This window comes from Aptenodytes patagonicus, chromosome 1, assembly GCF_965638725.1.
Source record: "Aptenodytes patagonicus chromosome 1, bAptPat1.pri.cur, whole genome shotgun sequence".
NCBI lineage: Eukaryota > Metazoa > Chordata > Aves > Sphenisciformes > Spheniscidae > Aptenodytes > Aptenodytes patagonicus.
In genome coordinates this window covers 207,923,683-207,940,797 of record NC_134949.1, presented here as the reverse complement: position 1 = coordinate 207,940,797, position 17,115 = coordinate 207,923,683, and the positions used below count along the sequence as shown (strand labels likewise).

Below are 17,115 nucleotides of genomic sequence, written 5' to 3'. Positions count from 1 at the left end.
CTTTCAAGTCTGTTGCTGTGGTCTAGTGTTACCTACTTTCCTGGAAATAGATATGCGTTTAGATATAAGTAATAGATAAGCATTTAGATACGACTTCTTCTGTGGGTCCTTTGGTTCTTTGTCTTGTTTCACCTTTCTATTCCATTTATAGTAAAGGATATCCTTAAGCAGCATGTTGTTGCTTGAGTAGTAGAGAGAGAAAATTTACTGTCTACCGCATTACACGTAATGGGCTTTTAAGGCTAGAAGTGGTGCTGGGTTCTTGCTGACCAGCACCTTTTCATGATTAAACAGCCATGAAATACATTGAAAGTGTGTGTATAAGGGTGGGATACGTGTCTGCCCTAAAACTTATACATAGTTAGTCAACATTATGATTTTGATTTGCCATGAATTGCTATGCCAAGTGCTGCTTATTCCCCTATGAGTAATCTTGAAAATGATAGGTGCTTGGTGTGGATATGTTTGCGTTCAAGATTGACCCTGAATAGAATCAAGTTTGAGATTGACCATGAATTTTGATTCTGTTCATGCATACAGGGGAGCAATTCTCAGCACTGGTTGAGTAGCAAGACCCAAGGAAGAGGCTGTGTTAAATAAAGGTATTCAGATGTTCCTGGAAACATCCGTTGGAAACCAGATGTCAGCATTCGCATGTAACACTGGTGGATGCTCAGGAGATACCAAAGTTTGCATGTTTTCAGTAAGCTTTAGCTTGTCTGTAAATAGTTTCTCTTTTGAATAAAACCAAAATTTACTGACTCAACTGCTTCAAAATACTTCTTCCGCTACGTAGATCTTGCCTTTTTACTGTTCTTAGTTACCATCTTTGCTGGATTACAGGTCTTTGTGTGTATGCTTTTCTCTTAAATTTCCTGAAATCTGTGTGACAAACACATTGTGGGTGTTACATAATGACTTTTAGTAAGCTAATTTCTCCAATCCGTACAACTGCTTTGAAAATCTGGGGAAAGAATGACATTTGAAGCAGCTCCAAACCTCCTGGAAAATAAATTCTGGAGTAGTGTCTCTAGGCTGGAGTAGTGTCTCTAGGCTGAAGTAATGAGAGAGGTTTTCGTAGTGATGGTACTCAGGCAATGGATAGATTAGGTTTGTGGACCTAAACTTAGTATCCTGTTCCTGAAAGCTCTTACCTGTGTTGAAAAACAGCAGTATAAATACATTGATTGGGTTAGTGTTAAATGTTATTCAGATTCTTGGTTAATATTCATCATTAACTTGTATAATATTTTAAGAAAGACCCTTGTTTTACTTCGGTGTTGTGAATACTTGCACTTGAGTTTAGCCCAAAGTATGCAAGTATTTATGTTGAATGATTTGTGTGTGTGAAGCTGGTTGACTGATTAAATAGTTGTCATTGTGGCCTTAACGTAGTATGTCAGGTTTGCTTAAAGTCTTACAAGTTTCAGATACCCTATTGATTGTGACCAGTGGATATACATGTGTTTTAATGTTTAATCTGTTGCTGCTTGCTTCGCTGTTAGTTAGCACGTGTGTTTTGGAGTGTTTTACGCAGTCTTTGCTGTCAGGGTAGTGCAGTTCAGTCTGTGGCTATCGGCTTGTCACTACTATCCTGTCTGCTAAACTGATCTCTACACTGAAGTTCAGAGCTGTGGCACCAACCCTGTTATGTTCAGGCACAGCTGTTAGTGTTGCACAGAGATTTTTGTTTTGGGGAACTGATCCGTCTGGAAAGGACTCCAGCAGGAAAGTCTCTGTCAGCTGGATCAACTTTTGTCTGGTTATGTGTGTGGCTGCAGAAACAGCTGTGCCACATGATAGCATAACAAAATGAGTCTGCGGACCTGATAACTAGGTAGACCTTCAGAAGTGTTAAAATTTTTGTTAAAGTCAGAGATGTAAAAGTTGACAGTAAATCACAGCCACCACATACCTGAGGCATATCTGAGCATAAAATGCTAGGGTTGATGACTAGATATCCCTCAGGAAGGATGTAAAGAGGAAAAAAAAACCAAACAAAAAAAAGCCCCCACCAAACCAAAAATGCTGAATGTTTATAGTAAGAATGTTTAACAAAAATGATTTTATTGTGTGGTTGCCTGTGGTAAGAGTTTTATATCTGATGACCCAGTGTCCTGGTTTTGGCAGGGATAGATTTAATTTCCTTTCTAGTAGCTGGTACAGTGCTGTGTTTTGGATTTAGGATGAGAACAAAGTTGATAACACACCGATGTTTTAGTTGTTGCTAGGTAATGCTTACACTAGCCAAGGACTTCTTAGTTTTCCATGCTCTACCGACTGAGAAGGCTGGAGGTGCACAAGAAGCTGGGAGGGGGCACAGCCAAACTGGCCAAAGGGACATTCCGTACCATGTGACATCATGCTCAGTACATAAACTGGGGAAAGCTGGCCGGGGGGGCCACTGCTCGGGGACTGGCTGGGCATCTGTCGGCGGGTGGTGAGCAATTGTACTGTGCATCACTTGTTTTGTGTATTATTATTATCATATTATTATTATCATCATTTTATTTCAATTATTAAACTGTTTTTATCTCAACCCACGAGTTTTTCTCACTTGTGCTCTTCCAATTCTCTCCCCCATCCCACCGAGGTGTGGGGGGAGTGAGCGAGCGGCTGCGTGGTGCTTAGTTGCCGACTGAGATTAAACCACAACACCCAGAAGGGTCCTGCAACTCCTCCCCCCCCCAGTATGAAGTTCTACTCACATAGGTAGGTGTCTGTCCATACACAGTATATGTTATTCACTACCCAAATTGAGACTGGACTGCAGTGGCAGCATTCAGATTTAGCTTAAAGCTGGCTTCAATTGCAGCCCTTTAAAAATGTTGTATGACTTCTGCTTTTCTAGCATTTTTCAGTCCTTAAGAGTGGGTATAGTTGGGCTATTAGGCTGCCTCAGTTGCAGTGTAAAACAGCTACTTAAAAGTTATTTTAATTGGAGTGGTTTACTTTGCTTTTGGGGTGAACTGTGGCATATATTTGGTCAGCCACTGGGGTTCAGTTGATGGTTCATACCCCAAGAAAGCCATGGTATGTAGGTTGCATCTGGTTGTGTAAGGAATGAACATTCCCGAGTTGTAGCAAGACGTTGACAGCATACTGTTAAGCGAAGCTTGAGAAAGAGCTTGAAAGCTGCATACAGTCTTTACAATAGATTGAGTTTTTGATCATCAGACTTATGAAAAGTCAAATGATAAAAAGTGACTTTCTGAAATACGGAAGCATAAGAAGTCTTGGAAGTAGCAATTAAGGAATTCAATGATGTTATGGTCAAAGAAACATCAGGGTCAGGAATTGATCATTAGAACCGTATGGCCTCACAGAACATTGAGATGTGTTCAGATTAGTCTCTTACCTGATTATTTTGCCTAAATGTTGACACCCATCCCCCAACTGAAGTCAGCCTGACAGCCATAGGCCAAAATTCACATTTTGGGTAAGTGGATAAAACTTCCATGAGGCTAGTGACATTTCTTCTGCATGTAAGAATATTCCTCTAGTAGGTTAGATTAATTGCTGTACTAGTTTAGTAGATGATTCAGTAACCTGTCTGCAACAGTGATGTCTAGGAATAGAAACTTGGCAGTTATAGCATAATTTTTCTGCAGGTGTATTCTTGTTTTCAGCAGCTGGCTGGCTAAGGACTTCTGTAGAGTTGCCTTTGGACCACTGTGTTTAACAGTCATCAGTGCATTTATTTTCATGTTTGCCCAATCCCTATTTGAACTGGTTGCATTCCTGGTCTCTGTAGCTTTCTATGGCAGTGACTCTGACAATTAAGAAGAAAAGAAAATGTTTTCCTGCACAATAGATTATTAAAGCTACTTAATTATTTCACTGGGTGCCTTTTTGTGTGTGTGTTGTTAAGACAGTGGGCATAGCCCTCTATCTTCTATGTTTTTTTTTTCCTTGCAGATTTATCATCTTCCTTGAGTTGTGTTTCTTTTCCAACGAGAAGACTTTTCCTTTAATATAAATTGTTCATGTAACTCATCTGTTTTTCCCTTTCTCTGAAAAGGGGGTGACCTGAACATCTCTTGATTAAAAAAACATAGTTCACCAGCATAGTTCACAGTTCATTTGGCATATGTAGTACCAAATGTGTTCTGTATTGTTTTTGATTCTTCTTTTAGATCGTTTTTCCTCTTTGGTCATTGATGATTTAGTAGGTTTGATTTGAAAGAGTGAAAGAGTTGCGACTTGAATCTTAGACTTCTACTTTAGAGGAATTGCTATGTATGTAGTTACCCTTTTCTCCCTCTTCATTACCTTGCATTTATCACTAGTGATTTTGCCTGTCATATTGTTTGAATATTCAGCACTGTGATAATCCTTCTGTAGTTCTTTACAACCAGTTTCTGTTTTCAGCTGCTGTGAATAATTTTGTATGATTAGGAAACTGTCGCTTTGGTAGTCACTGTCTCTTATGGTGGATTTATGTATGTTGACCTATATCGTTTTATTTTGGAACCCCTCTGGCAACTTCTCTTTATTGTGATAACGGCAAACAACACATGATATTTTTCTCTTTAAATAATTACAAATCCCCCAGAGAACCCTTTCCCAAATCCTTATTTTAGATAATTTCCACTGCAGTCTTTAGTGAGGAATGTGTTTGAATGCCTTTTGGAAGTCTTTTAAGTGCTGTATATCAGTTTAATCAGGGTTGGTCAACAAGTATGTGAACCGTTCAAAAGATCTCTCCAGTAGTCCTGTGAGGCATTATTTTTTCTTTGCAAAATCTGTGTTAATTCTTTCCCCATATATTATTTTTTCTTTTGTATATTTATTCAGCTGTAGTTTTTATCGGTCCATTTAGTGATGGAGATAGGACTGTAGTCTGTAATTATTTGGGTAGTTGTTATCACCTGCTTAAGCAATTGGTTACAGGTACTGAAATATAAAATTGTTGACTGTCTTTAGAAATCTTAAGTGAATGCCATGTGGCTCTAGTGATTTGTTCTAAAATACTCCTCTATTAGCACTTCAATACGACATTTTTCCTCTGACTTGACCCCTAGAAAGAGAGCTTAGATGTGGTCTTCCCTGATCTTTTCCTTACTGAGCATCGATGCAAAGAGTTTATTCCATGTTTTCTGCTGTGGTTCAGGCTTCTTGGATACTCTTTTTCTTTAGGAAAATTTTACAGTTTGTAAAATTGTCAAGAATTAGCATTTTAGACAAACCTTTGCTCTGACATAGCACAGTAGCCTGTCTTGAACCATGCCTAGCAAAAGGTAAAGAATAGGGCAAATGTATATGAAACTTCCTCGTAGTACAATTCCAGCATCTTTTTAGCTCAGAGACATCCTGATAGTAGTCTTTATGTTTTTTTGGGGTCTATGTACATTGGTTGTATACTTAATATGGGGAATTTTTAAATGGTCTTCATGCTCTCAAGAAGCTTTTTGTTCTTCTAGCTGCTCCATTTCATTTCCTTTTAACTGGGTTTCTCACACTTATGTTGTTCTCCTTTTTGAAGTCAAATGTTGAAGTAATGATTTTTTAATTTTATTTTTTTTTTATTCCCCTGGGAGCTTAAATAAGCTCTTCTGGAGTGCTGTCTGGATAATTACATCTTGAACTATGTTGCATGGCTCAGAATTAGATCAGGAGTTGTTTTTCCTCCTGTTAGTCTTCTAGCTGGTTGCAGTTGGCTGTGTCGTAAGAATTTGCCACCATCATTCAGTGGTGGGTGGTTTTTTGGTGTTTTTTGGTGGGGTGTGGGTTTTTTTTGTCTGTCCTCTTCCCCTAGTCTGCACAACAGTAGTTGAAGTCTTTAGTTATTTGCAGTCTCTCGTTTCCCTTATCTCACGTGTGCTGTCACCGTTGAGTGGAAGTGATTGATAGTATACCATTAATACGCTATTTCTTCTAGTTTGCATATGGAATTTAAATGTAGCACAGTACCTGTTGAGGTAAATTATTTAGTTAGGATACTGTGCCTTCCTAGCAGAAAGTAGTTTTCCTTCACTGGGGTAAATCAATCACTCTCTTCTTGTTCCTGTGTTTGTACCTTAGTATAATATTGCCTCCTGAATTTTGTTCATCCATTCACTTTTGAAGGTCTCAGTTATGCATTGTCTCAAAAGCAGTCTTTCAAGTTTCCCTTTTTTATTTTTAGGCTTCTAGCCTTTATACAGAAGCACTTGCGCATGCTGGTCCTACTTGGGATGTCTGTTTCAAGTGCCCTGTGTTGGTGGAACTGTAGTTTTGGCTGGATTTCAGTGACTCTTTTTGATTTTTGTGACTTTGCTCCAAGTGTACATAGCCATGACTGTGTTCTTCTGTCACCTTCATCCCAGGTGTTATTAATGGCACTTAGTAAAGGCTTTTAAATTCCAGTTTCTGCTTTTGTTAAAATGGAATTGATTTTTTTTTTTTGGTAGACACACACCCCACCCCAATTTCTGCAATTCATGATAAATTTAAAACTATTTTATCATTCAACTATGGAGTTAAGACTTGGCCTATGAAGCATTACCTAGCTGGCTGCCTTAAAAGCTGTAGTATTTGTCATCCTTCCAGAGAAGTGCCTGCATTTTGCCTTTTATTTCTTCTAGCAATTAAACCTTTAATGTAGCTATGGGATTGTAATTTATTTCATCGTGAAGACTTTTTTAGATGAGTGATGTAGCCTAATTTAAAAGGAGGACACACAAAGCCTGGTTCAGGAAGGACTGTTGTATATTGGTAGTGCCTCTGTTACCATCCAGCTGTAATTTTGGTGCCTGTGCACTACCACAAAGCCTTGAGCTCCTTCTGCAGCAGTAGTGAACATGTATTTTCTGCAGACTAGGTCTCACCAGTTTGAGTTTTATTGGGTTTTTTCAAAGTCTCAACAATTCATCCAGTGATCAGTCTAATCAATCTTACAGGATTTTAGCAATTATGTTTCTATTGTTAAGCATCTTTCTCTGTTACCAGTTGTGAGGTTTTTCCTAGTTTCGCATTCTAAACCTATTCTTTTCACTCCGTAGATCATTCTTTTCTTGGTAGTTGTTCGTTTAGAAATACATTGCCTGTGTAGGTTTTGTGTTTCTCCTTGGTACTAGCACTTCTAGAAAACAAGCAGCCTCATTTTGCAGATTTTTGTGGAGGGGAAAAAAAAAATCTGTTTTTTTTTGGTAGTTTTGCTGCTGAGTCTCGCAGAGGTAGGAGCTGATATTTGTGAGGAAATATATGCAGATTTTACTTATGACTCTGCACTAACAGTTAAGCACATAAACTTTTCTTATTTTTTATGTCATACCTAATAATACAGGTCACTAAAACCTTTTTAAGAGCCTTTGTGGAAAAAAAAATATATTTAGGCAAAAAAAAAATGTTTTGGGTCTTACCTTTGCTACATATTATGTGCATGTACTGTAATACAGCCCAAGCCTGTCTTTCTACTAAGGATCAGTAAAAATAGGAATGGCAAAGGTTTGAGTCAGGCCTGAGGTATAGTCTTGGCATAGTCTCATTTCTTCTTTGCTCCAATCTGTTCAGGTATATTTAAAACCTTATTAAAAACTTTATGTGCTTGCAATGCTTTTGTCCTTGTAGAGAAAGAAAATATATGGAATAAACCTGGGAAACTTTAAGAATCAGGTAACTGAATGAATTCTTTTCAGCCAAAACTGACGTGGAGAAATCTAACTTTGAATTATTCAGCCCTAGAGGGAAAAGTAAGATAGGTAAAAGAGAATATTGGATTAAATTAATCTTCAGTGTAACTGACTGATTTCCAGGGAGGTACAAGCCAACTGCATTGATAATACAATTTTTCTTTTTTTTTGGGGGGGGTAAGAAACCGTCCTTTATTCCAATAGAACGTTACCTTTATTGTAGTTCAAATGCTATTACATAACAGCATTAGGCTGTAAGGCTAACATATGAAGGAATTAAAAGGTGGTCGCCTCTCTTCTAGGATTAATCTTGTTCACAGCTTTGCTGTTTGGTACCCCCCACCCCCACCTCGCTCCCACTCAGTTAATGGATAAGAGGGCTTGAATAATGTTGTAAATGCGTAGCAGAATATTGAGCTTTATTCCTCTGGGCCTCTTGCTGTCTGGGGATTTTAAGGGCTGTCTTCAAACAGTAGATAACCACACAAGTTGATACTCTCTATTTTAAAAATGCTGTCAAGTCTGGGAAACTGAATGACTGTTCTAAAACCTGAAGAATAAATATAGGCTTGAACTTTGAACATTTTCAGTCTCTTGTGAATGATCACGTGTTAATGTAAGCTATGGATGCCTGAACCTGTGCTAAGTATCACTGCAGTGCATATATACAATTTGAAAATTATTAGCAATGTAAAGGTTTTTATTGCATTGTAAGCCTGATTTATAATGTATGTTCTGTAATTTTCCTTTTGCTATATCTTAATTTTAGTGTAGTGTATTCTGCTACAAGCATCAGGGAGGCTGACGTGATAAAAAGCAAAGAGATGTAACTGCTAAGGTTTCTTTTCTCTAGCTCAGTTTACTTGAACCATTTATTTCTAGTGTTTGATTACTTAATTGCAGTTATGTCTGACTGTCTCTTACTGAACATTGTATTTTTTTCCATCTATCTATAAAGCATCAAACAAAGGATTCTGGAAATGTGATGTGACAGAGTGGAAAATCTAGAATAAACAGTACTGTTGCTGCTTTACTCACGGCAGTGATTGTATAGACTGACATTCTCTCTCTAATGTTGTAGGATGATAGTGCTAAAAGTCAGGTTTGAACTTAAACTGTAAATTTAGAAGGAATTCAGTTTATGAACATAGTTGGTAGAAGAGGTTTGAGATGAAGAAGCTGTTTTTGCTATCTAATGTTTGTTTTAACCCTGTTTCAGAACACACTGCTTTTGTGGAGGGCAGCAATTTGATTCAAGAAGAGCAGGTTCCCCACAGGAAAGAAAATAAAAGCTCTTGGAGCAACTTATTAAGGTAAAGAGATTGCAGTGGATTTCTGGATGGGTAAGTATTGATAAGCAGGATATTTCTACTTCCTCTATTTACCTTCCTTTATAAAGGACTTATTAAAAAGCACAGAAAGCTACTTCTAGCCTTTCACAGAAACTCAGTCATGTCACACATTATTGTATACTCCAAGACATACCCAATTTATCATGTAATTATGTCTGTATTTTTCTTGTTGTGTATATCAAGATAAATTTAATTTACTGATTTTTAGTACAGGTGTCTTTTAGAGAGATCTTAGGTCCTTTAGCACCGATTATATACTGGTTTGGAATTACAGGTACAGAAATCGTATATCCAGGTTGCCTTTTATAATTTTTTAAATTCATGGTAGAATTGACAATTATAAACAACAGATTCCCCAAACTGAACAATTAGTAAAAGCAAACAGAACCCCCCAGGCAAAGTAGCTGCTTGGAAGGAGCCTGAAGAAGCATTGCTTGCTGTTAAAAAGAAAAGAGAGAAAGTTGTTGAAAGCTGCAGTGGAGCATGAGGTAGTAAGCCAGGACCTCAAATGAGCTGCCTCTGGTAGTGGCTGGAAATGAGAGATTGCTGTGCACCTTCCGCTGCTCAATAATGTAGCTGTTCTCGTGATGTGCAGCAGTTGTATATCTCTCTTGATTACTTCTGTTTTCCAGTTACATTGGGGCCACCTAAGGAGCTTTGGCAGTGTCGGGTTGGGGGAAAACCAGTTGAATGTCGAAGTTGTTAATATGCAAAATGAAGTTGCTTTTTTTTTTTTGCTAGGCACTTGGATATGCGCTTCAGTCTTTTATTGTATAAATTTATTGAAACTGTAACATTTCTAATAGGAATGAAATTTAATAGGAATTCACATTTTCTTTCTGCATGTCTAACTTTTGATCTTGCTTTGCAGTCTAGCAAAAGCAGTGTTACAGGATCATTGTGTGCATATGTGGGTGGGAAAGGGACTGAGAAATCAGGATCATGTAATAAATACCATCAAAAACTATTTCCTATGTATGTATTGCTAAACATAATGATGAGTAGCTGTTGGGTGGGAAATGTTGGTAATGGCAGTATTTTTTTGCTTGTATAAGATTAGAAAGTAAATCAATGAAAGACATTCAAAGAAGAGCATAGAGAAACTTTGTTTTTTATTTACATGATGTCAGGAAGAAAACAAAGTAAAAGCTGGAACTATTAATTCTGTAGTTATTTTTAAGAACTGTTATTGGAAAGTTATGTCTTACTCTGAAGTTGGGTGTGTTTTTTCTTGCTTTATGTTTTTCTTTAAACAGCAGACCTGGAATGGACACAAGTCCTCTGGGAGGATTAGAACTCTCTGAACATACTCCTGGTCTACTAGGGAATACCACCATGGCAGCAGGTCTTGCAAATGTAGGAAATACATTCGGAGGTCCACCAAGTTCTTTAGTTTCTAGACCTAATAAATTCCAAAACTCGCCTATAGAAGATGACGATGATGTAGTTTTTATTGAACCTATACAACCTCCGCAAAATTCTACATCACTGATAGCAGATCAAAGAAACACTGCATTTACATCATCAAAAAATGAAGAACTTCAAGGGAATGATTGCAAAATGCTTCCTCCTCCAAAAGACTTAAATTCGCAAAAGGGGAGTATAAGTGAAACTATTATTATTGATGATGAAGAAGACATTGAAACAAATCAAGGACAAGAGAAGAATGCTTCCAGTTTTAATGAACGAAGACTTCCAGAGTGTAAAAATAGAACCAACGATATGGAATTCTCAGCTTCCAGTTTTTCAAGAAGTAAGGTAAATTCAGGAATACGTAATAGTGGTATAACCACAGAACCAGACTCTGAAATTCAGATTGCTAATGTTACTACATTAGAAACAGGTGCTATGAGCTCTGTGAGTGATGGTCATTTAGAAAATGCTGAAGGGCGTGACATGAACTTAATGATTACACATGTTACATCACTGCAGAATGCCAGCTTGGGAGATGTATCTAACGGACTGCAGTCAAGTAATTTTGGTGTTAATATGCAAACATACACCCCATCTTTGACTTCACAGACCAAGACTGGTGTAGGACCTTTCAATCCTGGTAGAATGAACGTGGCTGGAGATGTATTTCAAAATGGAGAATCTGTGACTCATCATAATCCTGGTAAGTTGCAATTCTGAACATTTCCTTAAAAGCTGAAAATAAATAATAGAATGTTAATAAAATATTTTTGGCAGTAGCACTGCTTAGTTTTTTAGCTTAATTCATATGGAAGATGTTGGTTCCCTTCATCCCCATCACAACCTTATGGGTGACTCTGGAATAAAATATGCTCCATGACATAATGTGTTAGGTAGGTAAACTATCCCAGTTTAGCAGCTAGTGATACCTTCATATGTTTTGAGATGCAAGTATTTGTATCTAAAGCAAAGCTTTCTTTATGACTTAAGTATACCCCTTTAATTGACACAAATAAAGGTTAATGTATCTATGTAACTTTTGTACCTTTTTGTGCAGTTCCGTGACTAGTATAATGCATCAAAGTTATTTAAGTATTATTTTACTGATCTGTTGTCTTGCCGTCTGAATGTAATTTGACATGCAGAAAACCTGAATTTGAAAGTCAGATCTGAAGTTGTAAGTAGCTAGCTGTCGTAACTCATTGCATACTAAGCAATTCTTGGTATTTACAATGCTTAACAAAATAGGGTCCTAGTTACTTGTGGACTCACATATTCCTGCAGTAAGTTATATACACTTTATAATTGCTATTTAGTCGCCTGTGATAATATGTATTTATATCATACAATATTAGTTAGTTTGATTTGGCTGGTTTTGTTCTATATCTGTGTAAATAGCAGTATATTGTCTCCTGATTTAGCAAGTAAACAGGTATTGCTAAAAGCCAAATGAAGCAGCCATGAATGGTCTTCTGGAATTGCTAGTCTACAGAATTTAAGCTTTCACATAAGCAATTTAAAATCTTCCAAGTTCCAACATATACTGGTACACTGCTGCCCTGTTAGGCTAGAAGTGGGCCAAATTACCACTTTTGCTACAGGTTTAACTTCAGACTAGTTAGGGTCATTTTAAAAGGAAAATTTAAACCAATTATAATCTAGGTGCAGTAGACCCTTGTTAATGCACTATTTTTTAACTTGCTTGTATGCTGATTAAAACACAGATTTTTTTTTTAACCTGTTTTTCAACAAATATTTAAATAGCACAGTTCTTCAATTTGGTCATATATTACCAAATACTTTTGTAAAAGTATTAATACCTTTCATATTGTATTATGGAAATGGCAGTATGAAGCTAAGCTTTAAGTAGGATGTTAGGTTGTGGGTTTTTTGTGTTAATCTTGAAACTGATTTCAAAATTTGACTTCTGAAGTTGAAAGCCTGGAAGCTTTTATAGTCTGGATGTCTCACTGAATAATTTAGAAATTCAGTTCCTAATCTCTTAAAACCAATATTCCCACTATTGCTGGTTGATCCCTTTTAGACATGGGGTATGATTATTGTGTTATCACAGATGGTCAAGTAGTCGTGGATGACTGTTACCTTAAAGTAGTGCCTTTGTTTTTCTTGGGAAAAGCACATCTTAAGAAAATAAGCATGTGCTTTCCTTTAAACTACTGAACTTTTATTTTTGGTGTGATTAACAGAGACACACCAGAAATTTGCTGGTATGAAGTCTGATAGGCAGGGACCGTAGCAATATTGAAATAGATTGAATCCAGAGAGACAGGAGTAGTGGCTGGGAGTCCTTTTAGGGCCTTGATGAAAAAGACTCACTCAGAAGGGAGGAAAAAAATAGGTTTACAAGTGGATGTGAAAGATGTATTTCGGGGTGTACATATACAGGATTTTTTTATGGCTGTGGTCTTTGTATGTGAAAAATAGAGCAGTAGGTTCAAAAGGAAGCAGGAAGGGCTGCCACAGGTAAAAGGGAAGGAGAAAAATACCAAACGAGAGGAATTAGAAAAATGACAAAGAACATGAGAAGAAGAAACAAGAGGAGGAAAGAGGAGAGACAGCTATAGTGGAAATGGCTTTTACACAAGAAAAAGCCTGAAACACGGTAGGTGCGGATCATTTACAGGTTTTTGTACTTGCAAAGATGTAAAGGAAAGGTTTGCAAGATACAAGTTTCAATTTTGTTCTTTTTCCCTGGAAGTTGCCTCCTTGTCTTCTAGAAGGTCTTGTCAGTAGAAGTTAACCCTGCCTGTTAGAAACTTTGATAATATGACAGGAAGCATTTGATGTTAAATATGTTTAATGTATTCTACACAATTCCAGTCTATGATTGCTAAGGATAGATTAATCTTTTCTGGATCAGTGGTGTTCCATCTGTTCTGATTTCCAGATTTCTAAAATATTTCCAATGGACGTGGAGATTCCTGCTTAGTTAATTTAAGCCTACTGATGATGAAAATGATTTGATTTATATAATTTCAAGATCGTGGATTGAGAAACACTGCTTATAGTTCAGAAATAGGATGTAAGAAGTTGGATAGCAAACTTTGTTTTCAGATACCACAACTTTCTTTAGGGATTTGCTAGTTGGCATTTGTTGAATGTCAAAACTTTGCGTAAGGACTTAATACATCAATTTACAGAGCAGTTTTGCAAATCTCAGAACTAGTCTGTTACGTAAAGACATTCTAGTTTGCATCTTGGACAAGATCTATTATTTGTGTCTGCTTCCTCTGTAGAGTATTTGAAGCCTTGAAGATGCAAACATGTATTGTTTCCTGATACTTCTTTTTTTTTTTTTTCCCCTAGTGACAAAGAAATTAGGACATGTGACATCTACATGTTGTTAGAAAAATAGTAGATCAAAATTGTTGATGGTGAGGCTCTGGCAAATACATTACATGTATTTGTGCCAGAAATAGTGTGGCCAGCAGGACTAGGGAAGTGATTGTTCCCCTGTACTCAGCACTGGTGAGGCCGCACCTCAAATACTGTGTTCAGTTTTGGGCCCCTCACTACAAGAAGGACGTTGAGGTGCCAGAGCACGTCCAAAGAAGGGCAACAAAGCTGGTGAAGGGTCTAGAGCACAAGTCTTATGAGGAGCGGCTGAGGGAACTGGGGTTGTTTAGTGTGGAGAAGAGGAGGGTCAGGGGAGACCTTACTGCTCTCTGCAACTACCTGAAAGGAGGTTGTAGCAAGGTGGGTGTCGGTCTCTTCTTCCAAGTAACTAGCGATAGGACAAGAGGAAATGGCCTCAAGTTGCGCCAGGGGAGGTTTAGATTGGATATTAGGAAAAATTTCTTCACCGAAAGGGTTGTCAAGCATTGGAACAGGCTGCCCAGGGAAGTGGTTGAGTCCCCATCCCTGGAGGTATTTAAAAGACGTGTGGATGTGGTGCTTGGGGACATGGTTTAGTGGTAGACTTGGCAGCGTTAGGTTTACAGTTGGACTTGATGATCTTAAAGGTCTTTTCTAACCTAAATGTTTCTGTGATTCTGTATGTGGTTTGGAAGATTTCTTCTGGATCAGTGTTAGTCTATTCCCCTCATCTAGATGCCCCCACTGTATGGGAAGCAGTAGGTGCATAACAGAATTAATGAACACATTAATTCAGAACCTAATGTCCCCAATAAGCATTGGAATACATTTGATAGAATGGTTTGGTTTGGAAGGGACCTTTAAAGGTCATCTAGTCCAACCACCCTGCCATGGGCAGGGACATCTTCTACTAGATCAGATTGCTCAGAGCCCTGTCCAACCTGACCTTGAACACTTCCAGTGATGGGGCATCCACAACTTCTCTGGGCAACCTGATCCACTGTCTTGCCACCTTCATCATAAAAAAAAATTATTCCTCATGTCCAATCTATATCTACCCTCTTTCAATTTAAAACTGTTGCCCCTTGCCCTGCTGCTACAGGTCTTGGTAAAAAGTATCTCTCCGTCTTCCTTTATAAGCCCCCTTTTTATATGGAAAGGCTGCAATAAGGTCTCCCTAGAGCCTTCTGTTCTCCAGCTGAACAACCTTTCTCCAGGCTGAACAACCCCAACTCTTTGCCTTTCTTCACAGGAGAGGTGTTCTAGCCTTCTGTCATTTTTCATGGCCCTCCTCTGGACCTGCTCTAACAGGCCCATGTCTGTATTGTATTGGGGACCCCAGAGCTGGATGCAGTACTCCAGATGGGGTCTCACCAGAGCAGAGTAGAGGGGCAGAATCACCTCCCTCGACCTGCTAGCCATGCTTCTTTTAATGCAGCCCAGGATACGATTGGCTTTCTGGGCTGCGAGTGCAGATACTGCTGGCTTATGTCCAATTTTTCCATCTACCAGTACCCCCAAGTCCTCTGCAAGGCTGCTCTCTATCCATTCATCCCCCAGTTCGTACTGGTATTGAGGATTGCCCTGACCCAGGTGAAAGACCTTGCACTTGCCCTTGTTTGAGCTTCGAGGTTCATGTGGGCCCATTCCTCAAGCCTTTTAGGGTCCCTCTGGATGGCATCCCTTCCCTCTAGCTTAACACCAAGCTGAGTGGTGCGGTTGATATCTGCAAACTTGCTGAGGGTGCACTTAATCCCACTGTCTGTCGTTGATAAAGATATTAAATAGTATCAGTCTCAGTACGGACCCTTGAGGGACACAGCTCGTTACTGGTTTCCACTTGGATGTTGAGCCGTTAACTGTTACTCTTTGGATGCAGCCATCCAGCCAATTCCTTATCCATCAAATCCATATGTCTCCAATTTAGCAGCAAGAATGTTGTGGGGGACCATATGAAAGGTCTTGGAGAAGTCCAGGTAGATGAACAGAAGTCCATGTACATGAGTTTCAAGGGCTTTTGGACTGGAACTTAGGTTTTGTTTCTCTGAACGGAATCTAGTTTTTGTGCATCAAAACTGCTCCAAAAACAGAACCAACACCTAGTAAATTGAGGATGCAGTTTAGAATTGACCTGATCTGAACCAGGTCATTAATGCAGATGTAGCTGAATATGTTTCAAGAGCTGCATATCTCTCTAAAACTTTATTACTGTTGTCCTCCCCACCTCTGCCCCAAGTTGTGCTGATACGGTTTTTTCAGCTTTTTTTAAAAGACATAGTTTTGTTGAGCCATTTTTGCAAGATGGCTCCACAAATAAATGTATTGGTGTAATGAGAGTAAGGAATAATTTTATAGCAGTTTAAAGCAGGAACGAGTGCGAAAGAATGGGAACATCCTGAACAGCCATTATAGTAAGAAGAAATTGAACATGAAACTGTACAGTCTCATAAACTTGGCCATTAAAGAATTGCATATAGGAACCTGAAGGATGAAGATATAAGGGCAGTGGGGCATGGAAACTCATCAGGAATCAACTAAGGAAGTGTGATACACCTTCTCAGTTCAAGGACATGAAAAACAGATTTTACAGATCCTTTGTAGAGAATATAAAGTGGAGGAGGTAACATGGTTAAAAAATGAGATGTGAAGAAAAGTCACAATATAAAAATTTAATGTCTATGAAGGTGTGATGTGGAAGAAGTGAAAGCAAAAAAAGGAACAGCAAAAAGATCTTAAAATGTTCTTGTGGTATGTTTGTGGAAGGAGAAATGAAACAATGTCAATTAAGGGAGGCTGTCTGAAGCTTTAAGATACTAAGGAAATATTGAAATAATCTTAATGAGGTACTAGGAAATCATGGTAAAAGTTTCAAACCCAAATGAGCCTAGCAAACTCAAGTTTTTGTGAGTGGCAGTTGAGTGCTACTGGAATTACAAGCACATGTAACTACTGCGCATGCTATGTATTCCTGATAGGAGATACAGTGTGCTCCCACTTGAAACCTATGAGAAAAGAGGAGAATCTCAAAATATTTTGAGGTGATAAGGTGCTACCAGGATATAAATATATCTGAGGTAGTAGACCATAATAGTATAGAAAAGTTTGAAGAGGGCACTCAGGTGAATTTTAACTTTAAGCACTGTGGTAACATATCTTAGTTTGTCAGTATGGATACTCATGCCTTCAAAGGTAAACTTCTTCAATGGTTTAAAGAGGAATGTGTTTTGTTCTGCTTCCTTTCCCTCTTCCCCTCACCTCTTTGTTCCAGCTCTTCTGTTTACCCTCAAGCATTACAATGGGTAAATGTCCAACTTGTCTTACATGTCTGAGAAATAAGACATCCTTGACAGCTACAAAGTCACACCAGAAAATTATCTTCTACTTTCTAAGGAATGTATGTT

At 38.2% G+C, this 17,115-nt stretch overlaps 1 protein-coding gene across 11 annotated transcripts in view; it reads left to right on the top strand.

Annotated features, from left to right (window-relative positions):
* ZMYM2 (zinc finger MYM-type containing 2) overlaps positions 1–17,115 on the top strand; it is a 95,773-nt gene that overhangs the window by 12,424 nt on the left and 66,234 nt on the right. For 7 of the 11 annotated variants that reach the window (XM_076328137.1, XM_076328138.1, XM_076328146.1 and 4 more), the window contains 2 exons: positions 8,833–8,956; positions 10,222–11,081. In XM_076328137.1, coding sequence (XP_076184252.1) covers positions 10,232–11,081 — 850 coding nt within the window. In that variant the 5' untranslated portion in view covers positions 8,833–8,956; positions 10,222–10,231. The remainder of the gene's footprint in view (positions 1–8,832; positions 8,957–10,221; positions 11,082–17,115) is intronic. The other 4 variants (XM_076328145.1, XM_076328141.1, XM_076328140.1 and 1 more) reach the window with 4 other exon arrangements.